This window comes from Pseudoliparis swirei, chromosome 6 (genome assembly GCF_029220125.1).
Source record: "Pseudoliparis swirei isolate HS2019 ecotype Mariana Trench chromosome 6, NWPU_hadal_v1, whole genome shotgun sequence".
Taxonomy (NCBI): domain Eukaryota; kingdom Metazoa; phylum Chordata; class Actinopteri; order Perciformes; family Liparidae; genus Pseudoliparis; species Pseudoliparis swirei.
This window is the reverse complement of record NC_079393.1, coordinates 12967469-12994042: the sequence shown is the minus strand read 5'-3', so window position 1 is coordinate 12994042 and position 26574 is coordinate 12967469. Positions and strand designations below refer to the sequence as shown.

The 26574-nt window shown below is 42.5% G+C and overlaps 1 protein-coding gene across 1 annotated transcript; it reads right to left on the bottom strand.

Annotated features, from left to right (window-relative positions):
* Positions 1-9: 9 nt before the first annotated feature.
* On the bottom strand, positions 10-26574 carry tmem266 (transmembrane protein 266). The gene is given in 12 exon segments (XM_056417326.1): positions 10-1593; positions 1595-1676; positions 1766-1828; positions 3856-4048; positions 5222-5337; positions 6033-6171; positions 6376-6432; positions 7360-7433; positions 8728-8882; positions 19167-19346; positions 24558-24666; positions 26063-26574. Coding segments are annotated over 11 exon segments (1626 nt in total). The 5' UTR covers positions 24572-24666; positions 26063-26574; the 3' UTR covers positions 10-1040.

The following is a 26574-nucleotide window of genomic DNA, read 5'->3' as shown; positions in this document are numbered from 1 at the left end:
TTCCACGGTCAAGATAGAAAATGTCTGTTAACGGTACAACAAACAGAGTTGGGTTTCAATAAGAGGCAAATCTTGAAGGTTCATGCTATATTTTTCTTTTTGACATTAGTGTAGCGTCACTTCAAGTCCCTCACTATATTTGGCTGTGATAAACCCATTCTGAAATATTTACACAGCTTCCACACATCATCAAAAATCATAAATACCTGAATGATCCATCATGTAAAGGGAGCTTTCAATTAATTTGGTACATGTGGGACATACTTTAGTTTTCAAAATCACTGACAGGTGGGTCTGTTGGAGTTCAGTCATGGCACCTGGATAAAAACACTGCATCTCTTGAGTCATTCAGCCTGCCACACTCGTTCTACTGATGGAGTTAGGATACAAATGTTAACATTGCTAATATAGAAAGACAAAGATTAGAAATAAGTTGGACCGATCCAATGTACCCTGCAGCAGTCCCATCAACGGACTGTTCTTTGAGAATTTAGAGACTAAACTGACTCTAAAAACAGCAGATACACCTGCACATATATGTCCATGCCTTGTAGCGAATGGAAAGTTTGATTCACAGTTTGTGGCCCTCTGTTCATCGACTGCAACTCCTACAAAGTGTATCAAAGGAACAGCCCATCCCAGCCCCTCACGAGCCTCACTTCCTAGAAGTCAAACCTTAACTTAACATAGATTTCTTTTTCTTCTGCAAAACCGGTTTTCTGACAAGTTCAGTGCTCGAGCCCTGTTGCTGGTTTCTTTTGGTTAATTTTTCATAAAACTCAATGTTTTTTGTCAGTGTCAATTTTTGTGAGTGTCAATTCCTGATAAGTGGGGCCTGATAACCAATTAGCCTTCTCCAGTCGTCATGCCCTTTGTTATTGTGCTGCTCTGGCAAGTTCACCCTCTCAGTCCCAACAGCACAAAGAGGATGACGGACATCGTTCATGTGCCAGCGACTCCCAAGAGTTTCGTCTCGCATTCATTTTTGCCGTTGACCTGCAGAGCGAGTCCTGCGTCGTCCACGTGTCGGGGGCGGAGTCTTATGTCTCTGACAGACTGTTGACTGGGATGTCTACTGGCTCCATCAGCCTGTACTTCTCCTCTAGAAGAGGCTCTTTGCCCTGCAGGTGGATGAGCGGCTTGGAGTGCAGCCCCACTCTGCTCTCCTGGTTCCTCTTGTTGTAGATGTTCACCCTGTGCTCCAGCTCAGGGCTGCTTTCGGTGGAACCCGCTGGGCTGGGTGGCTTCAGGTTAACAGGGTCTAGGCCCTTCTGGGTGAGACAGGTGTTCTCAGACAAAGTGGAGAGCAGCTCCTGCATCACAGCGCTGGGACTGCCGCGCGGCTGAGTGCCCAGGGCCAGGGGGCTGCTGTACGGCGGCGGGTAGCAGCGCTGGTCGCTGTAGTCTGTGGAGGTGGAGGCCTCGCGCACCGTCGAGCTGCAGTCCGTGGTGGAGCCCATCGTGTGGCTGCTGATGCTGTGCTGCCGGATGCTGAAGCTGCTGCGGGACGCTGTGGTGGTGGAGGCTTCGCTGACGGAGCTGACGGTGCGCTGCAAGCGGCTGGACGACACAGCGTCCGCACTCACCAAAGAGGGGAAGCTGGCTGGGGTTGTTGGGCAGGTGCACATCGATGTCTGCGGTGGTGATGACTCGTGCCGGGTCTGGGATCCCCATATCTACAAGGACATAAAGCACAGGGCCTTGACACATTGGGGTGATACACGGCCTGTGGAACAGAGTGAAGCAGGGTCGCGTGGCCGCTCACCGCTGCTCGGCTCACTGTAGTACTGGCTGATGTAGTTGTTCATGTCGTCGTGGCCGTGGCGATCTGAACAGGATTAAAAATGGACACTCGATGTTATTTGTCTCAGAAGGAAACTGAATCTAGAGTTCATTTCAAAGTTCAATGAGCAGCTTTTTAAAATTATTTAGAATCTATTCATGTTGGTTCTAGTTAGACAAACGAAAGGGGCGACATTACTATAAGCCCTTTATTTTAGTATGTACGGAATGAATTGTTTATAACACTCTATACTTTAGTTGTAAGCAGATGTGTTAATACACAACTATATCTGTGTAAACAGATAATGAATAATATATATAATAAACTGCACAATAAAAAACATGTCTTGTATAATTACTGACACATAAAAGTGTTCTGAGTGTAAATCCGCTTACATTTACATTCATAATGTTTTATAAACAATGTATAACATGTTTGTATACTGCTTACAATTGCTAAATAGGGGGACTACAGGTAAATTGTTATCTAGAAAGCTCATGCTACTGAATATTGGCCTGCAGCTGATTATTTTGAATAAAATTGCTTGTTTTGTCCAACCAACAGTCTAAAACACAACATTATTATTGTGTTCAGTCACAAAGATTAGAACGCCCCATAATACAAAAGGTAAAATGAGAAAACGTTTCAATTTTTACTTGATATATAACCTAAGATAACTAATCAGTACAAAAATGAAATGCTTCAGTATTAATGAGAAACACTGAACGTGGATGTGGTCCCAGATCCTAAATCATTCCATGTGTTTCCTTTAAGTGCTGGCGAAGGTCCCACAGGGCTGGTTAATGGCTTACATCCTATTGTTTCACATATTGCCACATTGTTTACTCTTAACAGTGACAGGGACCATCTCCAGGTGATCAATACCACATGAGTGCATGTGTATGAAGCGCAGCCCCAGTTAAAAGGACGTCTGACTTGAAACACCGTGGCTCGGATCTACGGCAGGTCACACTTTGATTTATGATTTGATAAAGCAAAAGCCTCAGTGTTTTGAGGTCTGGTATCACCGGCACTGACAGCGCTTTGCTGCTTGAAGTCCTGTAAGTTATGACCTGTCAGTGTACACACAGTTTATAGTCCATCTGGGTGTGGCACCAGAATTTAATGTAGTGAGACGAATGCTTTTGACAAAACGACACAGACTATTAATCCACCGTCCTCCAGCCCAGGATGGAGCTTCAGGCAAGGGTCTGTTTGCTATTTGTAGAGGTGTCTGGTTCTTACGGGGATATGTTGTGCTAATTTAGTTTTCTTTCAATAACCATAAAGCTCTACTGAAACAAGATATTATTATTATTATTTATTTATTATATGTTACATGCCTTTGAAGCATTATTAGTATTGTGTTTTTTCTGATGAGGATTTCTTTTTTTTAATCTTCCAAAAACACTGTAAGAATGTAAACCTGCATCTTTGTATGTTAGGAGTACTTCAATTGCATGCTCTGCAGTGAGTGCCTTGAAAATATGGATTATAATGAGTAATTTGATAAAATGGATGTGTATTTTCATGATTGGGAAATATATCATAAATGTACATTCGGGGTGTTGCAATGTACTGGTAATGTAATATACAAAACAGATATTTTTATAACTCGACTGTTTCTTGACATTGTATGGCCCACTATACTGACTTTTTTGTGACCTACTATTGTATTAATTATAATGAGTTACTTTGCAAATTGCATTTCTTTTTATGACATGCTGTACTATTACTTTTTGTTCCATATTTTACTATGATGTGTAATGACATACTATAGTACAACCTTTTGATTACCATACAATGACTAGGGTTGTCGTGATATACCAGGATAATAACAATATATATATATTGTTCACTTTTCTTCTTTTGTTTTTATTTAACCTTCCAGCATGAGCCAACTTCTCTCCCATTGCGGCCCCTCTTCATCTTGAAAGGCTCAATAAACTGAGGGGTGTGTCCACTCTGTGTGGACATGACGTGGCACAGAAAGCGCAGCTCGGACCTCCCTCATGGTGCAGAGAGGTCTTTGATAGCCTGTAATACAGGGAAGTTGGTATTCCAGATGTTACCTGCGGCTCTCCGAGGCTCTCTAGCTTTAGCTGGCCCGTGATGCTCTGAGGCCCCAGAGGCCAGTCCATCCACCTCATGGAAACTGTTGCTCTGTTTACCCCACATGTGGTGGATCTGCATGGCTGCCTCACGCTCTGCTACCAGATCTAGGTCCTGCTGGGCCAGGTGGGCCCTCAGCTGCCTGTTTTCAAACTGAAATGAAAGAAGAACAATTCAGATGACTGTGATAAAATCCTCAAAGTAACAACATATAGAACGGTATATTCTACTCACTAATATCCCATCTACCATTGTCCAAGCATTTTATTTGCTGTAATATGTTGTTATATTGCTCGCTTACAGTTCAACTTTACACGTACATTGCAGTGATCTTATGCCAAAGTGCACATTTCCAACCTTCTAACATTTGCAGCATAACACTTGAGTTACAGTAGTTCTCCTCCTCTGGGCAGGAAATACAGAGCACTCAATGGATCCACTTGCAGTCACACCTAGAGAGTCAAAGTATTTCCTCAGCTCACTAATATAATAATATAATACTTACTAACAATATTATAACTTTCATTATTAAATTGTGAAGTAGCCAATAGATTGCTTTGAGATAATGCAAAGTGCTGGCTATCCGATACCGACGAGGCTTCTGTAAATGTATTATCTAGTAATAAAATAGGATGCTGTTTTAAGTACTTTTGTGTTTCTTGCATAGTGCTTTGCTGCCCTCTGCTGATTAGATGCAGCTATAGATTGTAGAAATGAAGGCAGAGATGCACACATGAGTGTTCTCAAGCCTCTTGTGGTTGTAAAGAAGGTAATGCCGTCTGCTGGATACCGTCTGGTCCTCTTGGAACATTTCATAGCCATATCTAAGGAATTCAAAGCATGTATTATATTACCACCACTCCTACCATTGCATATGGTGTCAGTATTAATTAGTTTCTTGATAAATGATCACTTTAAAGTTTAAATAAAATAATCAAAAATACAAAAATACAATACAAATTTCTTATAAGTTAAGTACTAAAAACGGATATAGACTAATGTCATTCAAATTAATAATACTATATTGTTTATTATTAAGCATTATTATTTACGTAACCTATTTTTCAATAACGGGATTAGAGGACAAGCTTATTGTATATTTACAGGGAGTCTCCAACGAATGACAAGTTATAATTGACTGTATCTTAATCTTAACACATCCCTCGAGCATCTCAAATCCAGAGATGCTGACGAGTCCAAGTTGAAAATCCATGTCAAGTCTCAATTCTTTGAGGGGAAAGTCACTGTGTGTGGGACTTAAGTGTGGCTGGGGTTCCCATCTCTGCTGCAAGGTCAAATATCGATGAGAAAGAGAAGAGGACATACTGCCTGCTCCTGGCAGATCTGGGTGAGACGGTCCAGCTGTTCATCCCTCACCGCCTTGGCCTTCTCATACTGGTGGAGCTCAAGCTCCATCTCCACCTTCACCTGCAGCACATAGGCTAAAACAATATATGATAGTCAGTTTTCCTTCAACATAAATAGTTCATCTTGTGTCTATCAATCTTAATTTCAAATGAACCTTAAATTGACTTAATTCATTCATTCCCCCTCCAAAAGTTTATCTTGCAGATTAAGTATTATTGAGCACAACTTTTCTAAATATTTCTGCCACATTCATCAGCTCATGACAAAGGACTTTGACTAACATACTGTACACAATGGGGACAATACAACAGCACAATGGATGCTGCAAACAATACGACCATTGAGAGACTTCAGTTAATGCTTGGGAACTTTCAAGCATTAATGTGTGGCTGTTTTATTGCATTGTGCCGACCACAATGTATCATCTCTTTGAACATGTACTGTACTATATTTAAAAACCACAAGGGGGAGCAACACAGTTAAAAAAAAGCATTTGTCCTCATAAATAAAATACTCTGCTTGCACCTATATGATCAAAATATTTTGCATGTGACAGCTATTCTTTCAGCTTCGAACCACGGGTCCGTTACGACGGAGGATGTACGACCTGGTGAAGGATAAAGAAAAAAGACGGACAAATAATTGAGCAAAAAAAACCAACTCAATATTGAATGTAGCCGCTACCGCAGGAAGCCCTCTGCAGTATCTATCTCTGTGACCTGACAGTAGAGGACAGGACACAAAGGACATCGGCCACTCCCAGCCTCACCATCAATGATCCTCTTGACCCTCCAGATTCGCAGTGTGATGATGAGACCGATAGCATCCCAGGGGCTGCTGGGGCCGTTGGCCACTGTGGAGGCCACCATGGGGGCCAGAGAGAGGACGATGACAGCTCCATCAAACACCTGAGAGGACACGCACACACACACACACACGCATACATACACACACACACACACACACACACACACACACACACACACACACACACACACACACAGCTGCTGTTATTATGTCTGTTGCTTCCACAGTGGTATGACATTGAGGGAATGACACTGCAGTGAAAAGAGCCCAGAGTAACAGGACTAATGGCACCCATGGGAGCTTACCTCTACTTTGTTCTCTATGTAATCCCATATCCCCAACACCACGATCCTGAACACCGTCTGGGACAGAGATGGAGACAAAGAGCCGGTTACACACAGGGTGAGATGGAAGAAAACAATGGCAGCTAAACAGAGGGAGACTGGATGATGTAGGCTGAGCCCACTGGGTAGTAACTCCCAATAATTAATCTGACAGTCCCAGGAAGAGGCATTTTCAATTGCGATTACGACTTCTTTCATCCCTCCACTGGTAATTAATCAATGACATCATATTCATGCATATCACACGCAGCGCGATAGGATTTCATCCAAACAATTAGAGGCACTGCATTTAGCTGCTTCCGCTGACGCAGCAGGGGCTGCAGAGAGCAAACAACTCTCCCTCTGTCACTGTTCCTCCTCTCCTTCCTCATTTCAGAAATTCAAGGTTGCACCGATTTCTGGATTCTACTCCTTCAATGCATCACATGGCTGCTTTTATTGATATGTACAACTCCATCTACACACAGGTTAGCAGCGAGGCGGTCAAGTGTAGAGAGCTAAGATAAATGTGGCTGGCTGGAGAAGAAAAATGGAAATCAATACAGGCCACTTGAGGCCTAGAAATGATTTAAAACAGAAAAAGCTCCATCTGCATTTTAAAGTGTTTGTGCGGCGTATCAATCGAACAAGCCACGAGGGACCAACTGTGCCAGCATTAACAACAGTAGTTATATGGGTTTTTTTCAGAATACTGATGTGATTTTCGAGTCACTTCCCTTGAGTACACTTTTAATAGAGTCGTACACAAGTCCACCTCAACCAATCAAAATCTAATCAAGCTGTGACAGAGGACACAAGGCGCTTCATGGTGTTGTTAGTATTCTAATGAGTATTTGTCCGCGTACCTTCCTGGCCCCACATACTGCACAACACAGCATTAATCGACAGGCCGCTGCATCAGCCGTAAGTGAGACTGTGTTTGTGTTGGGGACGATAGAGACTCACCTCAGCGAAGAACACACAGAGAACAGCCAGGCTGATCCAGTGGATGATGCTGGCAAACTGGAATGCGTTATTAACTGGAGGAATAAAACAGAATAACTGGTTATTTTTTAAGGCCAGTGACATTAGGTGGTGAAAGATGTATTTTTTGTTTGTTGTTGTTGTTTCTAACAGCTTTTCCCCACTGCGTAGCACTGACAGGGTGCAGTCAAGTGGAAGAAATGAGCACATTCATGCACACACACATACATAAATACACAGACAGAGGCACACAGCAATTCAAAACATACTGTACATGCATGTGTCGGTATCTTCGCGTCTATTCATCAACCTAATTGTGAACAGCCTGAAACAGCACTCGGCTGTCAGCGGAGGCATTTCTCTTCACGCTTTACTTCTCCCCCCATCTGTCTGCGTTTGCTGTGTTCAGTGATCTGTCTATGAGTGCATTTATCTTCCTCAAGTCCTCCTCACATTCATGCACCACTCAACTCTGTATAGCTGGATTTATTTCCCCCCTAATCTCTCTGAACAAATTTGTCTCACTTTTCCTTTGTCTTGCGCATGTCAGTCAGTCCCAGGGGAACATGCATTTGGATACTGCGGGAGCAACAAGTATGACCCCTAACCTTCCACTTTTAATAAATGAGGATGTCTCCATGTAAATGAAGGCAATACTGGGGTGACATGTGTCAGAGTGGTATTTTCACAACTTGACGACTGGTGTTAACCGTGGAATACTAATTATATTTCCCAGGACATGATTGATCAGAGCCTCTGGCCCCACATAGATCATCAGACAGTGACACAAACTCATTATGCAGTTAAACGTAGACCTTTTGCACACGCTCACATACATGTTCTGTGTCCATCAATCTGTGTTCTATGGTCATTTTCCTCACACACACACACACACACACACACACACACACACACACACACACACACACACACACACACACACACACACACACACACACACACACACACACACACGTTTATTATTTGCTGTCTTCTCAGAAAAGGCAGGTGTCTGTGTGCTGCTTGTTTAGAGATATTGGTGCTAGCTGTTACCTGCGTCATATTGCCAGGTGCAGATAAATGGTGCCTATACACAATTAAAGAAATACCTTCACCTTTTTGTTGCACGCTTTATGAACCGATAAAATTACATTAGAATTTCAGCTCTTTTCTTAGTAGCCTATTAATAAACAATTGTGCTGAGTAGTCCCCTTTTTCTCCCTCTTCCAAAATTCTATTGCAAACCAGGACTGTACACAAGTGTAACAAGCTACTTCAACAATATACTGTCCCCGAAACCACTTTCTCATTATATAGATCATCTCGGGGGGCTTGTTTTCTACCACTCACACTGCAACAGCTTGATGTCAATGAGCAGCTCCAGCGTTAGCAGCACCACCACCAGAATGACGCAGGCCACCAGGAAACAGTTGAAGCCCACCGACAGCAGACAGACCTGCCACAGCGCCGCCCTCCGCCCGCAGCACGGCTTCAGCCAGTTCGCCCTGACCAGGGGGAGAAGGAGGTGGGGGGGCATGTGGTTAGAGGAGCTGTGTGTGCAAAGATAAATGGTGGGTCTTGTTGCGGTGTTATTTCAAAATGTAATACTGGTACAGTGTCGATGTGACAGGCGGCATTGCAAGGTAAAATCAATAAAACACAAGATCAAGCATCAAGATACACAAATCAGGAAGCGTATCCAACCTTGACTTTGGTTTGTTTTCTATCAGTCAATGTTCTTCTAAATATTTCTCAACAGAGGGCACTATTCTGCATTCAAATTTAGAGCGTGCATGCTAAAATGAATTCACTCTCTCTTCTGCTGGCACTGAGATGATATATTAGTCTTAATAAATACAACCGTTTATTCTAACCTGTCCTGCAACCCTCCACTTCCCGGTTAAGCTCTCCTTTTGCACACCACCAAGCAGTGTAGTCCACTTACTGTGACAGACATTAGTTTTTGTTTGCCTATTTTTGGAAACGGATTACATGACGTCTCTTATAATCAAAATTTGAACATCAAATAGTTTTTCTTCCTATCTGAACATGCTCCTGTGTGTATAGTTCTAATATATTTAATAGTTGGAATATCAGATCATCTATAGAGGAGGCTATACCTGACAGTGGTCTTATAGTCTCTAGATTTGTTGAGGCATCACAAATCAGATTGTTACGCATCTATAACCTTATAATAAAGTGTGGTTGAGGCTAGATAAGAGTCTCCTGTGTTTAATTCCACTTCCTGCTGCATCAGTGTGTGACTATACAGGTATCTGGGGGAAGACTGCCCAGGTAGCTGAATGCCCATCTGTGCGACTGGTAGTTAGCTCACTGGCTCTACTCTTGTTGTAGCTCTGGATGACTGAGTAGCTGGCTGTCTGTCTGACCGCATGATGCAACTCTCCTGGCATGACAGTGGGGCTACACATGCACCATCTGGAGGGTAAAGTTGCACCTGGCTGGCTGTTGAGAGACCATCACTCCTAACTCCTGAACCTCAGCGACTGCTCTATACACCTTCCTCCACATTGCTATCTATTTTCCATTAGTTTGAAGTGTCCTGGTGTCCCCCATGTGCTGGCTCCTTGTCCAGGTACATTGATTCTGAAGATGTGTGTGTCGGACCGGCCTTAAATCCCTGCCGACTCTCCCCTTCAAGTTCCACCAATCAGAAACTGAGTAACTGAGACTCCTGGATATGTATGATCAATACATAATGACACATTTCCATGAGGCACACAGGGTCACAACCCTGTGTTCCACGCACACGCTATTCAGATGTACGCTTAGTTAACCAGACGCAGAAACAGAAAGGTGTGTGCGTGTGTGTGTGTGTGTGTGCTTTCACAGAGGCAACACTGGGAAAGGTAGAATGTTTCCTTGAAAAAAAAGCAGCTATCTGTTGTGACCTAGGAGGAAAGCTACTAGCAATGTGTCAGAGGACAAAAGAGGATGCAATGTATTCTCCTCTCCCCTTGGTTCAGTTCAATATGAAGAAGGCAAACACAGAGAGGACGCAGGGTGCAGCTGGTTCAAAGGCATTGGGATTCATCCAAAAGTGAACTGGAAAGAGAGCGAGGGAGGAAGGACGGGGAGTTGGAGAAGGAAGAATGAGAAATCAAGAACAGAGAAAGATGCAGATTGAGTTAAAGGATAATTCCAGTTTATTAACTTCAGTCTTATTTGTCCTGTTTTCTGCGATCATCTTATTGGTTAGTATTACCAATAGGAAAATGGCCAAACTTAAAGAAGTTCTGCACCCACTAAGTTAGTTGCTGAGATGCGGCAACATTGTTTGAAAAGAGGTCCAAACGGGCATTAAATACGAGTCGTCAGATATGAGCAAACTCCAAGTTAGTTAAATATATTTGGAAGTATAGGGCTGCGACCACTGAGATATTTTTCTCAATTAATTGATCAGAAAATAGCAAAAATGGTTGTTGCAATTTCCTGAACCCAAAAATGACATGTTCAGATGTCTGGTTTAGTCTAAAACCTAAATGTGTTGTCTTTATTATGTTTTAATGAAAAGTATCAACAAATAAAAGGTGTTTGGTATTTGTGCTTGAAATTTTACATGAATTTATCATTAAAAGAATTGTAGACAATTATTCTATCGACTGTTGACTCATATCACTTGTATGTCAAAAAGAACACAACAAGTTGACAATAAGATGATTACCTAAATTGTTCACTATAAAATCAGTTACTGACGACTGGACTTGTACTCTGTACTATGAGGGGTTAACTTTGACATTTTGAGCCCTCTTATTACTTTGGTGAACAGGAATCATGGCCAAAACTCTAAAAATAAGACCAAAATATAATAAAAGTTAACAATTGCAATGAAGATGAGAGCACAGCTACAAATCTTCTCCATCCTTCACCAAGGTCAGCAGAGAGACTGGAGCTCGGCCACATTTTCTCAATGCTCTCCCATAACCGGTGCACTCAGCCCTCTGCAGCAACCCTCAGTACCAGCCAATGCCAACAGATTAACCCTTGTGTTGCCTTAGGGTCATTTTGACCCGAATCAATATTACACCCTCCCCCTGCCTTTGGGTCATTTTGACCCGATTCAATGTTTCACCCTCCTGTTACCTTTATATTTACTAACATATTTTACCCTTTGGGTTCAATTTGACGCCAGCAATTAAAACCTCCAGAAAATTATTCGAATTAATATTGTTTTCCAAGTTTAAGTGTGAGGCACTTTATGTTTGTTTGTTGACTACCGAAAGAACACCGACATTAAACATTGAATGGGGTCAAATTAATCCTAAGGCGGGGGGAGGGTGTAATATTGATTCGGGTCAAAATGACCCGAAGGCAACACAAGGGTTAAGGGCTCAACACCTGTGGCGACTAAGAGGTGGTGGAGGGTAATGGTATCATTAGCAGATACCGTGGAGACCTTCACCAGCACCGGTTTGGTCCCAAGGAACAATGTCAAACCCCATCTTCCAGAGGAGGAGAGCCAAGAATAAGAAACATTTACCTAATGATACGCCTAATGCACAGTCATCGCACATTTATGGACCACTATTTGGAAGACAGAATGAGCAGCACACACTCCAAGAGACACTTCACTTACCTTCAGGACTGAAACACATTATTCAACTCATTCTGTGTGGAATAATTCATTCAGACCGCTTCCACAAGCCAGGCAGAAAAGGTATTAATTTAATAAACCTGTAAAGAAAAACCCGGTCTGGAAGCAGAGTAAATGGCAGTGATGGATTACTCCAAGCTCAGAAACTTAATTTTCGGAAAATCACTTTAAACCTTGAATGCTGAGGACCTTCTGAAGTATTTATGAAGATGCGAGGCTGCTCCAGCGGCGGAGCAAGTCAAGGACGGATATCACCTCACTCTCCCAGGGTCACGGCATAGGCAAAACCGTTAGGGTAATGCACAAATATGTGTGTACACAGGCAAACATTGCATTCACGCACACTTGCACGCCCACTTGCACACCCGCGCACTGTTAAGAGCAATGTGTGGAGGAAATGAGAGATGTACGGTGTGGACAGGTTCATAAAGACATCCAGCAGGCCAGCAGCTTGAGGGAAGATCGAAGTGGTCTCGACCGCGAGGGGATTAGATCATGAGACCGATCAATAGCGGCCTCAGATGAAAGTGAAGGCATGCTGTACATGACGCCGGCTGCAGCGGCTCTTGCAGCCGAAAGGCCAGCCTCGACAGAGCTGACAGACGTCAGGCAGAGTGACTGGCACAGGGGGAAGTGTCCGGTCGCTCTGTTGGGGCCATTCACACAGACAGGACAGAGCTTTGGCTTCAGCCCCAGCTCAGTAACTCTCACTGAGGTGGCGGGGCGCCGATCACAAGGTGCCTCTTTCATTACTCTGTCTCCTGTAATTGAGACACAATCAAACACAATGTAAACTCATTAGGTACTAGTTAAATGGAAATTAAATCAGAGAGGTGGTGCTTTGTTTGTGTGTTTGAGAGTTAAGAGATTGAGTGAGAGAAAACGGAAAGGCTGCAAAGGGGAAAAATTCATTCAGAAGTAATGAGTCTCAAAGACTCTATCAACTCGTTGGAGCTTATTGATTGAAACGCTCACTCACACTCACACACACGCACACACACACACACACACACACACACACGAAACACACATGCGATGTACAGCTGCAAAAACCAACCTGTCCCTCTGAATGTTTGCAAAGGAAAGCCTAAAATAGTGTCGCTCTGAACGACACTGCTGTGCAACACCTCTAAATAATTCATTGCAACTCTTGATTGCACATTTTCAATAGAGCACATTTTATTTGTGTAAAATTCCAGCACTTTAGGGTACAGACCTGTGGCAGCCCTCACGCAATTATATTTGCTTCCAAAATGATTAATCGTGCGTCGACTCTCAAAAATAAATCTTGACATGGACAAGACTTTTCTCGCTGTGCCTTGTGGCTTTTCATTTATTCAAGCCCCTGACTTTTGGTAAAAAAGATGTCAATGATTTTTGGGGGGATTTCTTTTATCAAATGGGTCACTTCAATAAAGTAGTTACATCCTATTTAGTACATACACCGTGAGAATAAAGCAGCGGCTATATGTGACGCTTCATGCTCAACACATTAATCACATTGATGTATTTTAAGATTTATTGGAAGCTTGAATAGTTGAAAGTATAAAATATTCTACATATATATATATCATGCTTAAATCGTTATCATCTTGTGAGCCTTCGTATTTATTGTGGGACTCCAACCTGCAAGTTAGGCCTTCAAAAATAATAACCTATAATGTAAAAATTACTTCTGTTCATTTGATAGATTATATTGATAAACTATGATCTTTCTCTGACTGGTTGCAAAGAACAACAATGGGGACGTGCTTCTAAACTGAATACATCCTTTATGAAGTTATAAGGGACCATGTCAGATACGCAGGCAGCATTTAAAAATGTACTATTTGACTCAAGTTTTCTGTCTCCTGTCAATGACTTTCTTTCTGTACTGATAATATAGTCCTGTGGTTCCTCCAGTCCAAACGTCTACCAATTCACACCAATCTGCTGAACTCAGCAGGCTTGAGCAGAGAAAATGGAGCACAACTGTGCGCCTGCAGGCTATTGAACAGCCGAGGTAGGAGGACCTCATCTCATTCAGGCTATTCAAACTCAACATTAGACTTGTTCCTGAACTTATTTCATACATTTGAAAAAAGGTATTTCTTTTAATCCCTGATAAATGCATTTTTCTCACTCAAGAGCTTCCGTTTCTTGAAAAAGCATCTGCCTGGATTTCTTAAGACATATGCCAGCATAACAACTGGCTAAATCCTTTCATGCAACCACTGCTGAATCATCTGTGTTACCACAGCCTGAAGAGGCAAAGAAGCCCAGAGAGAGGAAAACCAGCTAAGCAATAAATATGCTGAACAAAGTGAATCATAGGTAATCAATTGAACATTTGACTTCCACGACTCATCGCTATTAATCTCAAACAGTCTCACGCCTGGGGAATTAGAAAACCCTTTAGCTATAAATTAACAAATCAAATGAAAAGGCTTAATCGATTACATATGCCACTACACAAACTTTAGGCTTTAGCATTCCCTGTGAGTAATAGGCACATGTTTTTCTTTGTGCTCCTTACATCCAACTCCAAGGAACAACCTAGCAGAGGAAACTCTGAGCTTGTCTTTGCCAAAGAAATGGGCCACAGATACTAAGCAAATGGAGATGGATGGGGCTCCATGTGCAGAGCAGCAGACAAGCTGTCCCTGATAAATGGGTTTTCACCAGGACACTTGATCTCTCTCGCTCTCAGCCTAAAAAGCAATCTCATACTTTGCATGTCTGTGAATATTAACAAACCCTCAAACCCTGCAATCAAATGTCATCTATTGTGTCGCACATGGTGCCAGGCAAGAGAACCAATTTGATGGAGAGGACTGTTCTTCTTTGGGTTTGAAATAGAGTCGGGGGGTTGGGGGGAAGAAAAGCCTGTTCTTTTTTCGGACATCCATCAACACAGAACAGGTAGTATAGCTGTGGTTTCAAAGCCCCATGAAATATTGCTGCTGCCAAGATTCATACTAGATTCTGACAAAGGTCTGTCGGTGCTATATTCTACAGTCTAGATTTGCTATTCCATTAGACTTAAATCTTGAGTATTGTCCACCCGGGTGGGATTATGTGTATATTGACTGCTTTATTAATGCATTTTAGTGACTATATGACTATATTTAATCAGGGAATTCTGAGTATTGTTGAGTTATATAGTCACTTCAGCTGATCTAATATCCAACATTTCACCAGACACTGCACATGAACAGATATGACACTCGTCAAATGAATCTATTTCCTTCTGATCTGCAGCCGGCAGCTTTGTGAATGAAAGTGTGGAGGAGGGCCTTCCTTCCTCCATCCTTCTCTTTATCTCCTCCACCTCGCCTCTTTGCCAGTTCAAAGCGGCGGGTTGACCCATATGAACCATCTGTCATTACAGCAGTGGCTCACACCTTTCAGCTCGGCCCCTGAGATCAACAGCATATGCTGCTGCTGCTGTGGGCAGTAGGCTGATCTGGAGATAATAACACACGACAACCGCAGGATGTGAAGCACAGGGTCTCGTGACTGGGGCCAGGCAGGGAGATGTAATCAAGAAAATGGCGGAATTAAATATAACCACAGCATCTTACTACTTTGTTCAGACTAGTAAAATGTCATTGCTTTTACAAGTGCAGTGTATACAATAAAATAAATAAATAAATGTATTCATCAATATTCAAATCCTGTGAGCATGTTGTGTCCCACAACATATTCTGAAGTTAATATAGAAGGGGGTTCCATCCATTATCTTTAACCACTTTTCCTGTTCAGGATTTGCGGGGTGGAGTGCATCAATATCAGCCGATCCCAGCTGATATTGTCAGGGTAGACCCTGGACAGATTGCCAGACTATCGCATGGCTGATGTCTAGAGACAGAATATCATTCACGCCCACATTCAGTTAACCTGAGCTGCATGTCTTTGGACTGTGGGAATCGAACCCAAGCCCCCTCTTGCGGTGCTAGCCACCAAACCACCCAGCAGCCCTAGTAGCCATAGAAGTCAGGTATTGGTGACATGATCCCAAACTATTTTTGTCAATTGAAAATAACTGATTAAAACAACAGATTCAACTGACTCCATTATGTTTCTTCCAAATTGGAAATAATTAAAAAATGTGTATGCTTTGCATACACACAAACAGCTATTGTCACTAATGACACATGTCTATCAGGTATATTATGTTGGTTCGGCTGCTACAGTTTAATCTATACAGCAACATGGCAAATCATGAAAATCCACTTAAAAAGCTGATATTCTATAGTTTGCAAAAAAATGAATAGATAATTTAAAAAGAGAGATCTTTTAAATGATACAAATGAGACACTTAAGTGACCAAAAGTGAATGTGAACACCCTCCTAATATTGGACTTTACAGCAAGTTCTGGAGAAGATGGTACTGCCAAAATCTATTAATATTTCTATCCAGCTCACGAGTGCACAGAATCGGCAAGGACTGCGTGTGCCCCTTGTAGACCGCAAGAACATCCACCTCCTCCACGATCGCCCACATTTCCTGATAAAGAGCCACGAGGAGCTGCTATGCTGGTGTGTATTCTTCAGCTCTTTTTTTTCACAACCGTGTGTAACAATATAAAAGCAAGGCAAAGATTTCAGAGTGATCTCTAACTTATTCCTGCATATTAGCGTTAAGCTTTTCCTTTCACCCTGTCCAGATTCAAACCAAAGCACTGACCAGAGGTCAATACAAACTTTACAAACTAAACACTCATCATATTAATGATCAAACTGAAATCAGTGCTCACCGGCTCATACATCTACGACCTCAGGAATGTTAGTCATTATAGCTTGAGATGTCCAGAGCCTTCAGTTATGAAGATCCTCTTTTATGGAACCAGCTTCCACCTTCAGTCCGGGAGGCAGACAGTCTCAAGTCACCTCATTTAAGAGGTAACTTAAGACTCTCCTCTTTGACAGAGCTTATAGTGAGGGCTGAATCAGGTTCACCTGGAGTCCTTTTGATTTCACGTCTCATAGCGTCATCGGACCCTATGAGACGTCATAGATCCTATCTGCCTGATGGATCATCGAGATCTGGATCGTGAAATATGCCGACTACCAACTATTCATACACTCTGTCATATTCATTGATTGTGTTGTTACTGTGTTTTAATTTGTGTGTAATGATTTCTTCTGTACACATTACATCTATTGCACCTGTCCATCCTGGAGAGGGATCCTCCTCTCTTGCTCTCCTGAAGGTTTCTTCCCTTTTTTCCCCGTGAAGGGTTGTTTGGGAGTTTTTCCTGATCCGATGTGAGGTTTTGTGACAGGGATGTCTATGTGTACAGATTGTAAAGCACTCTGAGACAAATTTGTAATTTGCGGAAATGGGCTATACAAATAAACTGAATTGAATTGAATTAGATGTGATTTCTGCTAATCACCGAAGTCAATGCACAAAGTCACTGCAACAAAATAGAGTGGTTATACCTTCTTGTACACAATAACTGACAAAAGTGCTAAAATTAGCCTGCAGTATGCAGAGGAGTCTCTGTGATGACACATTCAAATAAACAAGAGGAAAATAGTTTACAGAGCAAAGTAAATCAGTCAGGTCATTGTCATTAGGGCCTTTGTCTCATTCCTCTGATGTTAAACACATGAGGCACAAAGGCAGCCAGATTCTGCTTTTTCCAAGAGCGCTTACAAATACGAACGTTTGTATGAAACTGTGAGGAAAGGTATGTCGTGGAATGCCTGTGACCTGAACATCGTGAATTCTAATCTAAAAACCTCATCGAGCACACCGCAACATTCAGATTCCACTTTGTTTTCACGAGTCTGCTTCCTAGACTCGTTTCTCTGATAAGAATGAATGATGACTTACTTTTCGTGATAAACAAACATTCTCATTGTTGACTTGATAAATCCCTCAGAGACATGTCTTGACACTGCATGATGCCAACTTCCATGTGACAAGGGTGTCATATGGTGCTGTGTGAGAATGCCCACTGTGACGATAATTTGGATGGGATGCCAGATCCTGCCCTCTGCTGTGGCTTTGCTACGTGCACACTTTCTGCCCTTTTTGTGAGCAAGACGAAGTGAGAAAGCTATGAAGTACTATGAGAGAGTGGGTGTTTGGGACAGGACCCATCTGTCCCTGCCCTCAGTCCCACAGAGTCATCGGCTCGGACCGGGCCAGACCAGGCAAAGTCCAGCCGGACACGGTCAGCTGACACACCGGGGCTTGGATGGCGAAATGGCAATTGCTCTAATTAAGCTTATGCTGTTTGACGGCTTTCTCTGCATGGATGCCAGCATCACAGCATGCCAAAGGGTTGTGAGTCACGCTTCCTGAGTGGAGAGCCATGGACACTTGCTACAGGGGTGCTCTAACAGGGCTGTGTCCTATCCTGAGAGTACTGAGCCTGCAGCATGGCGATAATAAAACGACACAAACCCTGGACAAGCAGGCCTCGTGAACGGAAACAGCACCACCACAGGGCTCTGACATTTCAGGAAAGCTACGGTGCTAACAACACACTTTGTTTTCTGCCAGAAATCAACATTATGAACAGAAGCTTGTCTGACAGTGAGACATTACTGTGTCATTGAGCTGAAATGAACACATCAGAGTAGACATTGTCCATTTAACATGGTGACACTAATAAATTCATTGCCAAATATCCTCGATTCCTGAACTCTAATATAAAATGAGGGGTGATTAAATACGCCAGGTGTAATTACCATGAGCAATAACGAGCAATGAAAGAGTGATGGCAGAGCTTTTCTCTGGCAGGGTAGATTATAGATTGTAGCAATTGCGATCTGCCTTAATTATGGATGTAGCACTTTCCAGCAACATCCCCAAGACCATATTTCTAGTATCTTCTTAACTCTGATGGCCAACATCAGGAACATCAATCAATATGTAATTACATTTTTGGATTTTTAGGATATAAATTAATTTGAGAACGATTTCATTGATAATCATGCGACTCATTTTATTTCCAGCGTGGTCATAATGTATGATGTTTGATATGCTTCAAACAATGAGAGTGTTCATTTTTACGAGCTTCACATTCCTTTATTACAGTCCCTCTGTTTCTACACGACCCGACTCACGTTGCTGTTTAGGCTAACCAAGCCCCGCAGATTGTTTTACTGACTGGTCAAACTATCAAGCAACAACAGAAGGTGAAGGAGGGCATTGGAGTGGATTTGTGGGACGTACCCGTCTCTGTTGTCCTCTTCATCTGGGTTCGAGATGAGCTGCGATCCAGCGAGGGATATGTCCACAGGCAAGTCTCTGTAGGCGAAGCTGGCCAGCTGGCCAGGGGCCCCGCACTGGTTGTCCTCCTCCACCTGCTGGGAGATCACCTCCAGCTCTGAGGCTCTGGCCTTGGGATGAGCCCTATGGTACACACACACACACACACACACACACACACACACACATACATACATACATACACACACACACACACACACACACCTTCAGCAAAGAAAAGGGAAGTGCAAGGTTGTACTGCAGTGTGCTGTTTATTTGAATTAGCCAGTGCACCTGTTTGGAGAATGCTCCAGGTAGCAGAGTGTGATAATAGCTACTGGGACTACTATGATTAATTGTGATGAATGAAAACACAAACATAGTGTGAAATTCCTTGTTTGCAGTGTTTTCTGGCACCTTCAACAAGGACACATTTACCTGGGAAAGGCATAACAAGCTGATCTACATTTCTAATTGCAGAGTATGAAGTGAAGTCTCAAGCCACATAAATATGGAAATTAACATTCTACACATATTTCAGAATTTGACACTCTTTTTACAACATTTATTCTACAGCATTTTGATTTCTGTAACAGACTTAATGATCAGGTCATTATTTCCAGATAAAATAATAACTAATACCATGACTATTTTCACTGATGGTTCACCTAAGTTTCTAAACAAAACAATTACATTAATGGAAACTAATGGCTGCTTGAAATCAAGGTAAAAACCTGTCATAACATGCAAAACTAGCAGCAGCATCCTCCGACCAAATTGTTCTTCAAATGGGATAAAGGACACTGGAGTGCTCAAATTTTCTTTTGTTTCAGCCTTTTTTCATCTTGATATCTCCTCCACTGTATTTTCTCCATGTGGTTCCTTATATTCAACAGAACCAGATAACGTGTCATTTTATCTGCCATTGAGGTCCTGAAACTTGAATGCGTAATGAGGGCTATGATGTTTCAAGCTCAGCCAATAGCGGACAAGGAGAAGTCACCCTGGAAGAGGAGTCTCAAACCACTTGGCAGCTTTCCCGGTGCAGCCAGTGTGGTGACATCAATAACTTTAGTGCTTAACAGTGGAGGAAGGCATTGATTACAATACAGAGGGAACAAAGACCACTGGCTTGGTGAATTCTACAACCTCTGGGCTGGAGGTGAAACTGAGTGGGAGGAGACAGTTAGTAAAGATCACTGAGCAGACCCACCTTCCTGTGAAATGTTAATGTGGACAGGCCTGGAAAGGAAAATAGGTATTTTTCCTTATTTATTGACTAATAATGCTTTAATACACTCTCTTGAAAGGTTATTGTGTTATTCTCACAAAAAAACAAGAATCACTTGAACTATATCAACTTAAAATGGCCCCATAGGGCGATGAAACACACACTCTTATTCTTGTGTCCTCACTACATTAAATGCACTTCCTCTTTTTGCTATGCGTATCCTTCTGGATGTGTTGTTTAGCTTGAGGGTCAAATGGCCATATATTTACATGCTCGCCACAAAACACCCCAGGGTCATCTGTGGACTTGGCACCTCTGACACACGGTCGCTAATCCGTCATGACGGACACAAACTGTTCAGTGCATCAAAATCACATTTCCAGACCATCACAGAATGGGCCAGGAGCCATTGTGTGCAGAGTCCAGTGGCGTGGCTGGTTGCCATCCTGGGGAAGGAGTGGAGGCTTCACATCTGACCAGCCTGCCCCTTTCAACAGGCAAGGACAGCCAGGAGCATGCTAAATTAGGCTGGGATCTTTTCGGAGGCTCGTGACATTAGCAGCGCCAACAGGAAGCAAAAAGGTTAACTTAGAGCATGCATGGCTTGAGGGGGAATCTCACACCCATACAGAATAAGAGCTACGGCTCATCATGAAGCTCAAAAGGCTCAAATAAAAAATGCATAACACCCTCCATGCAGAGAGACACCCCAGTAACATTTTTCTTTAAAAAAAACATACAAGAGCGTTTTTATTTTTAATTGGACATTTGCAATGGGGATATTATCATTATCACTCAGTGGTTCCATAGATCTGGAGTTTAAATTAACCTCACTTAAATCAACCTATTCTAGCCTCATATTTCTGCAGCCGTCTGTGAGAAAGGTGCTCAAATACCACTTAAGTTCAATACTGCTGAACATCCCGGAAAGTACAACTATATTATATTTCTTTACTCTGAACGCTAACATCAGCGCAGACAAAGGAGGTTCAAAGGAGGAATTAAGATACATCAGGAGGTATTATGTTAACTTCCAGGCCCGTAGCTGTGGCTGGAAATGTTAGTCGAAAAAGTGTCTGTTCATAGTAATATGTAAAGTTAAGATTAAAACCAGGGTTCATTGAATCGGGTTTTGTATTTTTATGATTAAGGACATTTTAAATGCCTCATGAATGTGTTCAAGTTTTTTTTAAATTTTCATTCATCCTTTTGAGATGACTGGCATCTGCTCCTAACGTTTCTCTGGATTGTATTTCCAGATAATAGTCTTTTGGAGTAAAAGGCAGCTGTGGCGAGTGGGAGTGGTCTCTCGTTTAAATTCCCTACAATTGCTGTAAAACTGTGGCCGTCATGTCCTACACACAGCCATTCAACCTTCAGCACTGTGGCAGCTATACAACTTTATTTGGATAAGTAACTGTGAATAGAGTCAAACTACACATTGCAGCAGCTTGTGTTTATTCTAATGTGATGCTTTCCAACACAGGACAGCAACAACAAGCAGTATAGCTATTCTATCAAGGTGATAAGGGATGAGATTGATGCCTGTCGCTTTATATCTTAAATCGCCTATTGAGCAATAAATTCTCTGCTCCTCTCGCTTCAGTAAAAAGTGCCTTCTCAGCATGAACGGGTGGTTTGCAGAGGGCATCAGTATCATTGTCATTCTAAGTGCTCACTTCCACGGTATTTCTGGCCAGCTGTCAACATCCCAGACACTCTTTCTTACCCAATGAGTTTGTATAGACCGACACTTGGCTACTACTTGGTGCACAGCGATTCACTGGCCCTGATATGATCAGGAAAGCGGGAACCAATGGGCCAAATCACTTCTATGGGCGCCGTCCAGACTTCCCAGCCGCAGCAGCAGCCCTGACACAAGCGCCTGACACAATGCTACAGTTGTAAGATCAGATCTTTTAGGCAATGCCTGCTACTTCAAAGTCCACGGGGAAATTACAGCAGTTCACACTTCCACTGCATCAATGACGAGTGAATGTGTTTTGTTGGTCATTGGAGTTTTCTTTATACTGTTACTGTAATAGAGAAAATGTTTCATCTGTTGTTTTATGTTTGTATAATCTCAATTAACAGGCAGGGAAAGTAAAGCCTGAAATACTAAGATCTGCCGACATCCCAACAGCAGCATTCAAGTAATGTTGGATATTGACACAAAGTAACACTATGAGTATTATATACTAAGTAAGAGTATTATTATTCATTATTTAATATTTTTCTTATTGTCCAAAAAAATCCTATAAAAAGGGTTTTAAATACTAGCCCCAAGTTCATCAATTCCCACTGAAAATGTCAGTCTAAACAAAAGTTCACAAGTACAGATTGAATTAAAAAAGAGGCAACGTCATTTCCTAAAACAGCATGGCACCATTGTTTTCCTCAAAGGACAATCAGACAGCAGGAATGATGCATTTGTTGGGGACTATTTTTAGCCTAGGATTAACACACATGTAATGTCTCAAAATAAACTACAGTGCCATGCAGGTTCATCATGATGGAGAAACATCTCCTCCTGAGAAACAGCGTGCCTCATTAATGTGTTTTTCATAGTTTTTGGAAAACAATGGAGGCCTATGGCATGGGAATAACAATAGTTTACAGTCTTATCAGGTTTTAGCTACAGAGAGAATGTGTGTTGGAGAATATGTGTTTGTCGTAGCAAATAAGTGTGTGCTTGGGTAATTTTACGGGATTTGTTTAAAATAATAAAAATATATCGAATATTGTCGTATTGACTTATTCTTCAAACTATGTTCTTTAAACTATGTTATACTATGGGAATCTGTCTTTTGAAAAAGACTATTAAAAAGACCATTTAAAAACAACAGAAACTTTCACTCAATACATTTTAACACCATGACACATTTTAGCCTAAATATTTTAAGACTCTAAGAGGCACAAAAAAAATGATTAGAGTGAAATTAACATCCAAAGCATTTTATTTGACTTTATTCTAGTGATTTTCGAGGGGCCTTCATTGTGGAGGGAAATTAAGAACAGCGGGACAACAGATCACATGACATCAAGGTTATTTACAGTGAATCTGACCCCTTTCAAGACTGCCTGGCTCTTCGGGGTGTGCTTTTTGCTGTGTTGTCTTTTTACAAACAGCTCCATAAAGGACAAACAGGAAGAGCAATACCTCATCTTTCTTTGCATACAGTTTTTAAAAAAATAGTGTTATGTAAACTACAGTGATGTAAAAAAATGCAAGATAAACCTCTTTTAATTTGTTGTGTTTGAGCATCTATTAATTTCTCCATCCCGCCTCCCACTGTTTCTACAGCAGAGATGCTACAGGGCTTCAGAGAGAGGGAGAGAGAGAGGGAGAGAAGGAGAGAGAAAAAAGGGGATTTACAGCAGCATCAAGTCAAGAGATCAGGGGTGAAAATCACTCCAAAGACCTCTCTGTGCATGAGACTTTCCCATCTGCCACAGAGAGTCACCGCATTCAGCCGCATTAAATCATGCCATTGTACTGCCAAGCAGTCAACACATTCTCTATATTAACTGGTTATCAATGCACTAATCTGTTGTTTTGAGGCCCGGACAGAGCGCGTTGGAAGCAGCATCCTGTTCCTTTAACCAAAAGATGCAGCTGACTGAACCCATTTTGCATTCACCCTTCACTCCACTCCACCTCCACCTCCACCTACTCCACTCCACTCCACTCCACTCCACTCCACTCCACTCCACTCCACTCCACTCCACTCCACTCCACTCCTTTCCCCCTTCTCCCTATTTTCCCTTCTCTTAGCCCCAACCGTGGCTGTCATCAGAATGCAGAGGCTGTCTGGAGGGACCACACACAGAGTAATTATTCATAAGAGAAGATGACAAGGGACCATCCCTCTTGAATGCCGGGCGATGCCAGCGGAGACTGGAGATGATCGGCCAGCCTCTCACTCTGGACGCTGGGAGAGGCTCCGCTTTTTCCGCTGAAGCCATTTGCTTCAGGTTTCATGAGAATATGCAGGTCCCATCCTGCTATCCTTCCACGCTGAGATGCCCTTTGCATAAGACTGCGTGTTCATAAATAGAGATTTTAGATTTCACACTCTCTCAGACACGGTTTCAAACGCGGCTCTGGCGGGTGTCATACTCACTGGGGGTTGCTCATGTTGAGGTCTTGCTGCTGCAAATAGACGTCCACACTAAATGACCCCACGTGTGAAATGCGATTTCACCGCTGCAGAGACCTGGCTCATACCACACCTATAGAAAATATGTAAGAACAGGGTGATTACTACAAACAATGTAAAACATGAAGCAAATCATGGGCGAACTCCATCTGCTGAGGAAGATTGTGAGATATAATTAGGAGCTTCAGAGCAGCTTTTTTTGCCTCCCGCGGTTTCCAAGGTCAAGGATAAACATTTAATAAAGAAATCATGAAATGAATACATAGTTATGCAGTATAACACAGATGCATGCACAATAACCAATGAAGTATCAATGCTTATGCTTTTCCTGAAGGCACCCTGTCCTAACTTCAGCTTTAGCTCTGTTCAACTATTTTCCTGGGGAGCACTAAACTGTAATGGATTTTAAATCTCCTCCAATATACGCTCCGCTCCGTGAATCAGGGACTGAAGAACATCACACCTCTTGCATAGCAAGTATAGCAGCATGCTAACTCTTTGTGCGACAGGATAGAGAGCCATTGATGTTCAGGTCCGTTCAGTGAAAGCCCAATCCAGCTGCTCCAAGGAGCAGACATGACACGAGCAGACAGGGAAATCTGAAAAGCGTAACTGCTTAATACGTAACGTCCATTATTACAACAAAAAACAAGCTGGTTCTCAGTAATGCAAAGTAAAAGTAACACTGTAATCAGCTGTTAACAATAGATGTGTGATTGCATGCCAATATATTTGCATCATTTTTCACACCTTTGTGATTTACACAATGTTTCATGGATTTGCAGTAGCGTGTGAGCCACAGTGAAAACCTTCATACATGGAGAGGTGAGGAGTCAGCATTCACAGCAGAGTAATGTAGTGAAGCACAGCAGATTAAATGCTACTCAGGATAAATCAACACAGGTCATCCAAGGGCTGAGAGTGGCACTGTTTCACTGCAGCACCGAAAACATTTGACCTTTTGCATAATACTAAATAAATCTGTCCAAAACAGCCAAAACACGAAACTTTCTGCAAGGAGAACAGAAGGCAAGTGGCATCAAAGATTTTTTCGGATGTAATTTACAGAAGAGCAAAGTATTTCTGGACATGAGTAAATCACAGTATCAGATTTAACTTCCCAATCAGCATCTCGAGCTGCCACTTATTACTATAATTCAGTCTGCAGTAAGGGAATCATCAGCGGAGGTGGCTGTCCACAAACACAGCAATTTGTACTATTCCATTTGACAAAAACAAGCACTGTGGCCATCTCTGTCCAGGCGTTCTACATTTCCCCTCATCAAAATGTATTTTTAATCATTTCCCACCTACTACATTAACAGTTATGGTGCTGTAATATTTCCTCACTGTGCTTAGAGGCCAAACAGTCTAATAATTGTCCAAAGGCAACACACATGCATCAACTATAACCCAGCGTGCTTTAAAACCAACACTGACTGAACACGAAGCACAAAAGACACACTAACCTCGCATGGAGTGTTCTACATTGTATTAAGTGTGGTCGTGACTCCTTCGCCCTCGCAGTGATGCTGGTAATATCTCCCTTCTCCGCGACGACGATGATGATGATGATGATGATGGTGATCAGTGTGAGAGAAGCTCGACTCTTGCTGTGTGTAGGCTGCGATTCCCCTTAAATGTGCGTTGGCCAAGCACCCGTATCGCCTCGCGGAAGACAGCGCACGACGAAAACACCTCCTCCGGACCGAAAGCAGCATTCTTCAGCGGAGACGACGGCGGCTGTCACTGAATCAGCAAGACATGTTGGGAGGGGGGCATGATGTGCGTGTAGGGCTTCCCCCACAATCACACCAGGGACTCCATGTGCCCGGTAAGAAGAAGAAGAAGAAGAGGTTCACTGCCGGGAGCTGTCCAGGTGCTGAAAACGGGATTCCAGGGGCTCCAGATGTGAGACGAGCAGCGCCGTCCACGCGACAGAAACCGGGCTAGATCTACACACACACACACGCAGTAATGT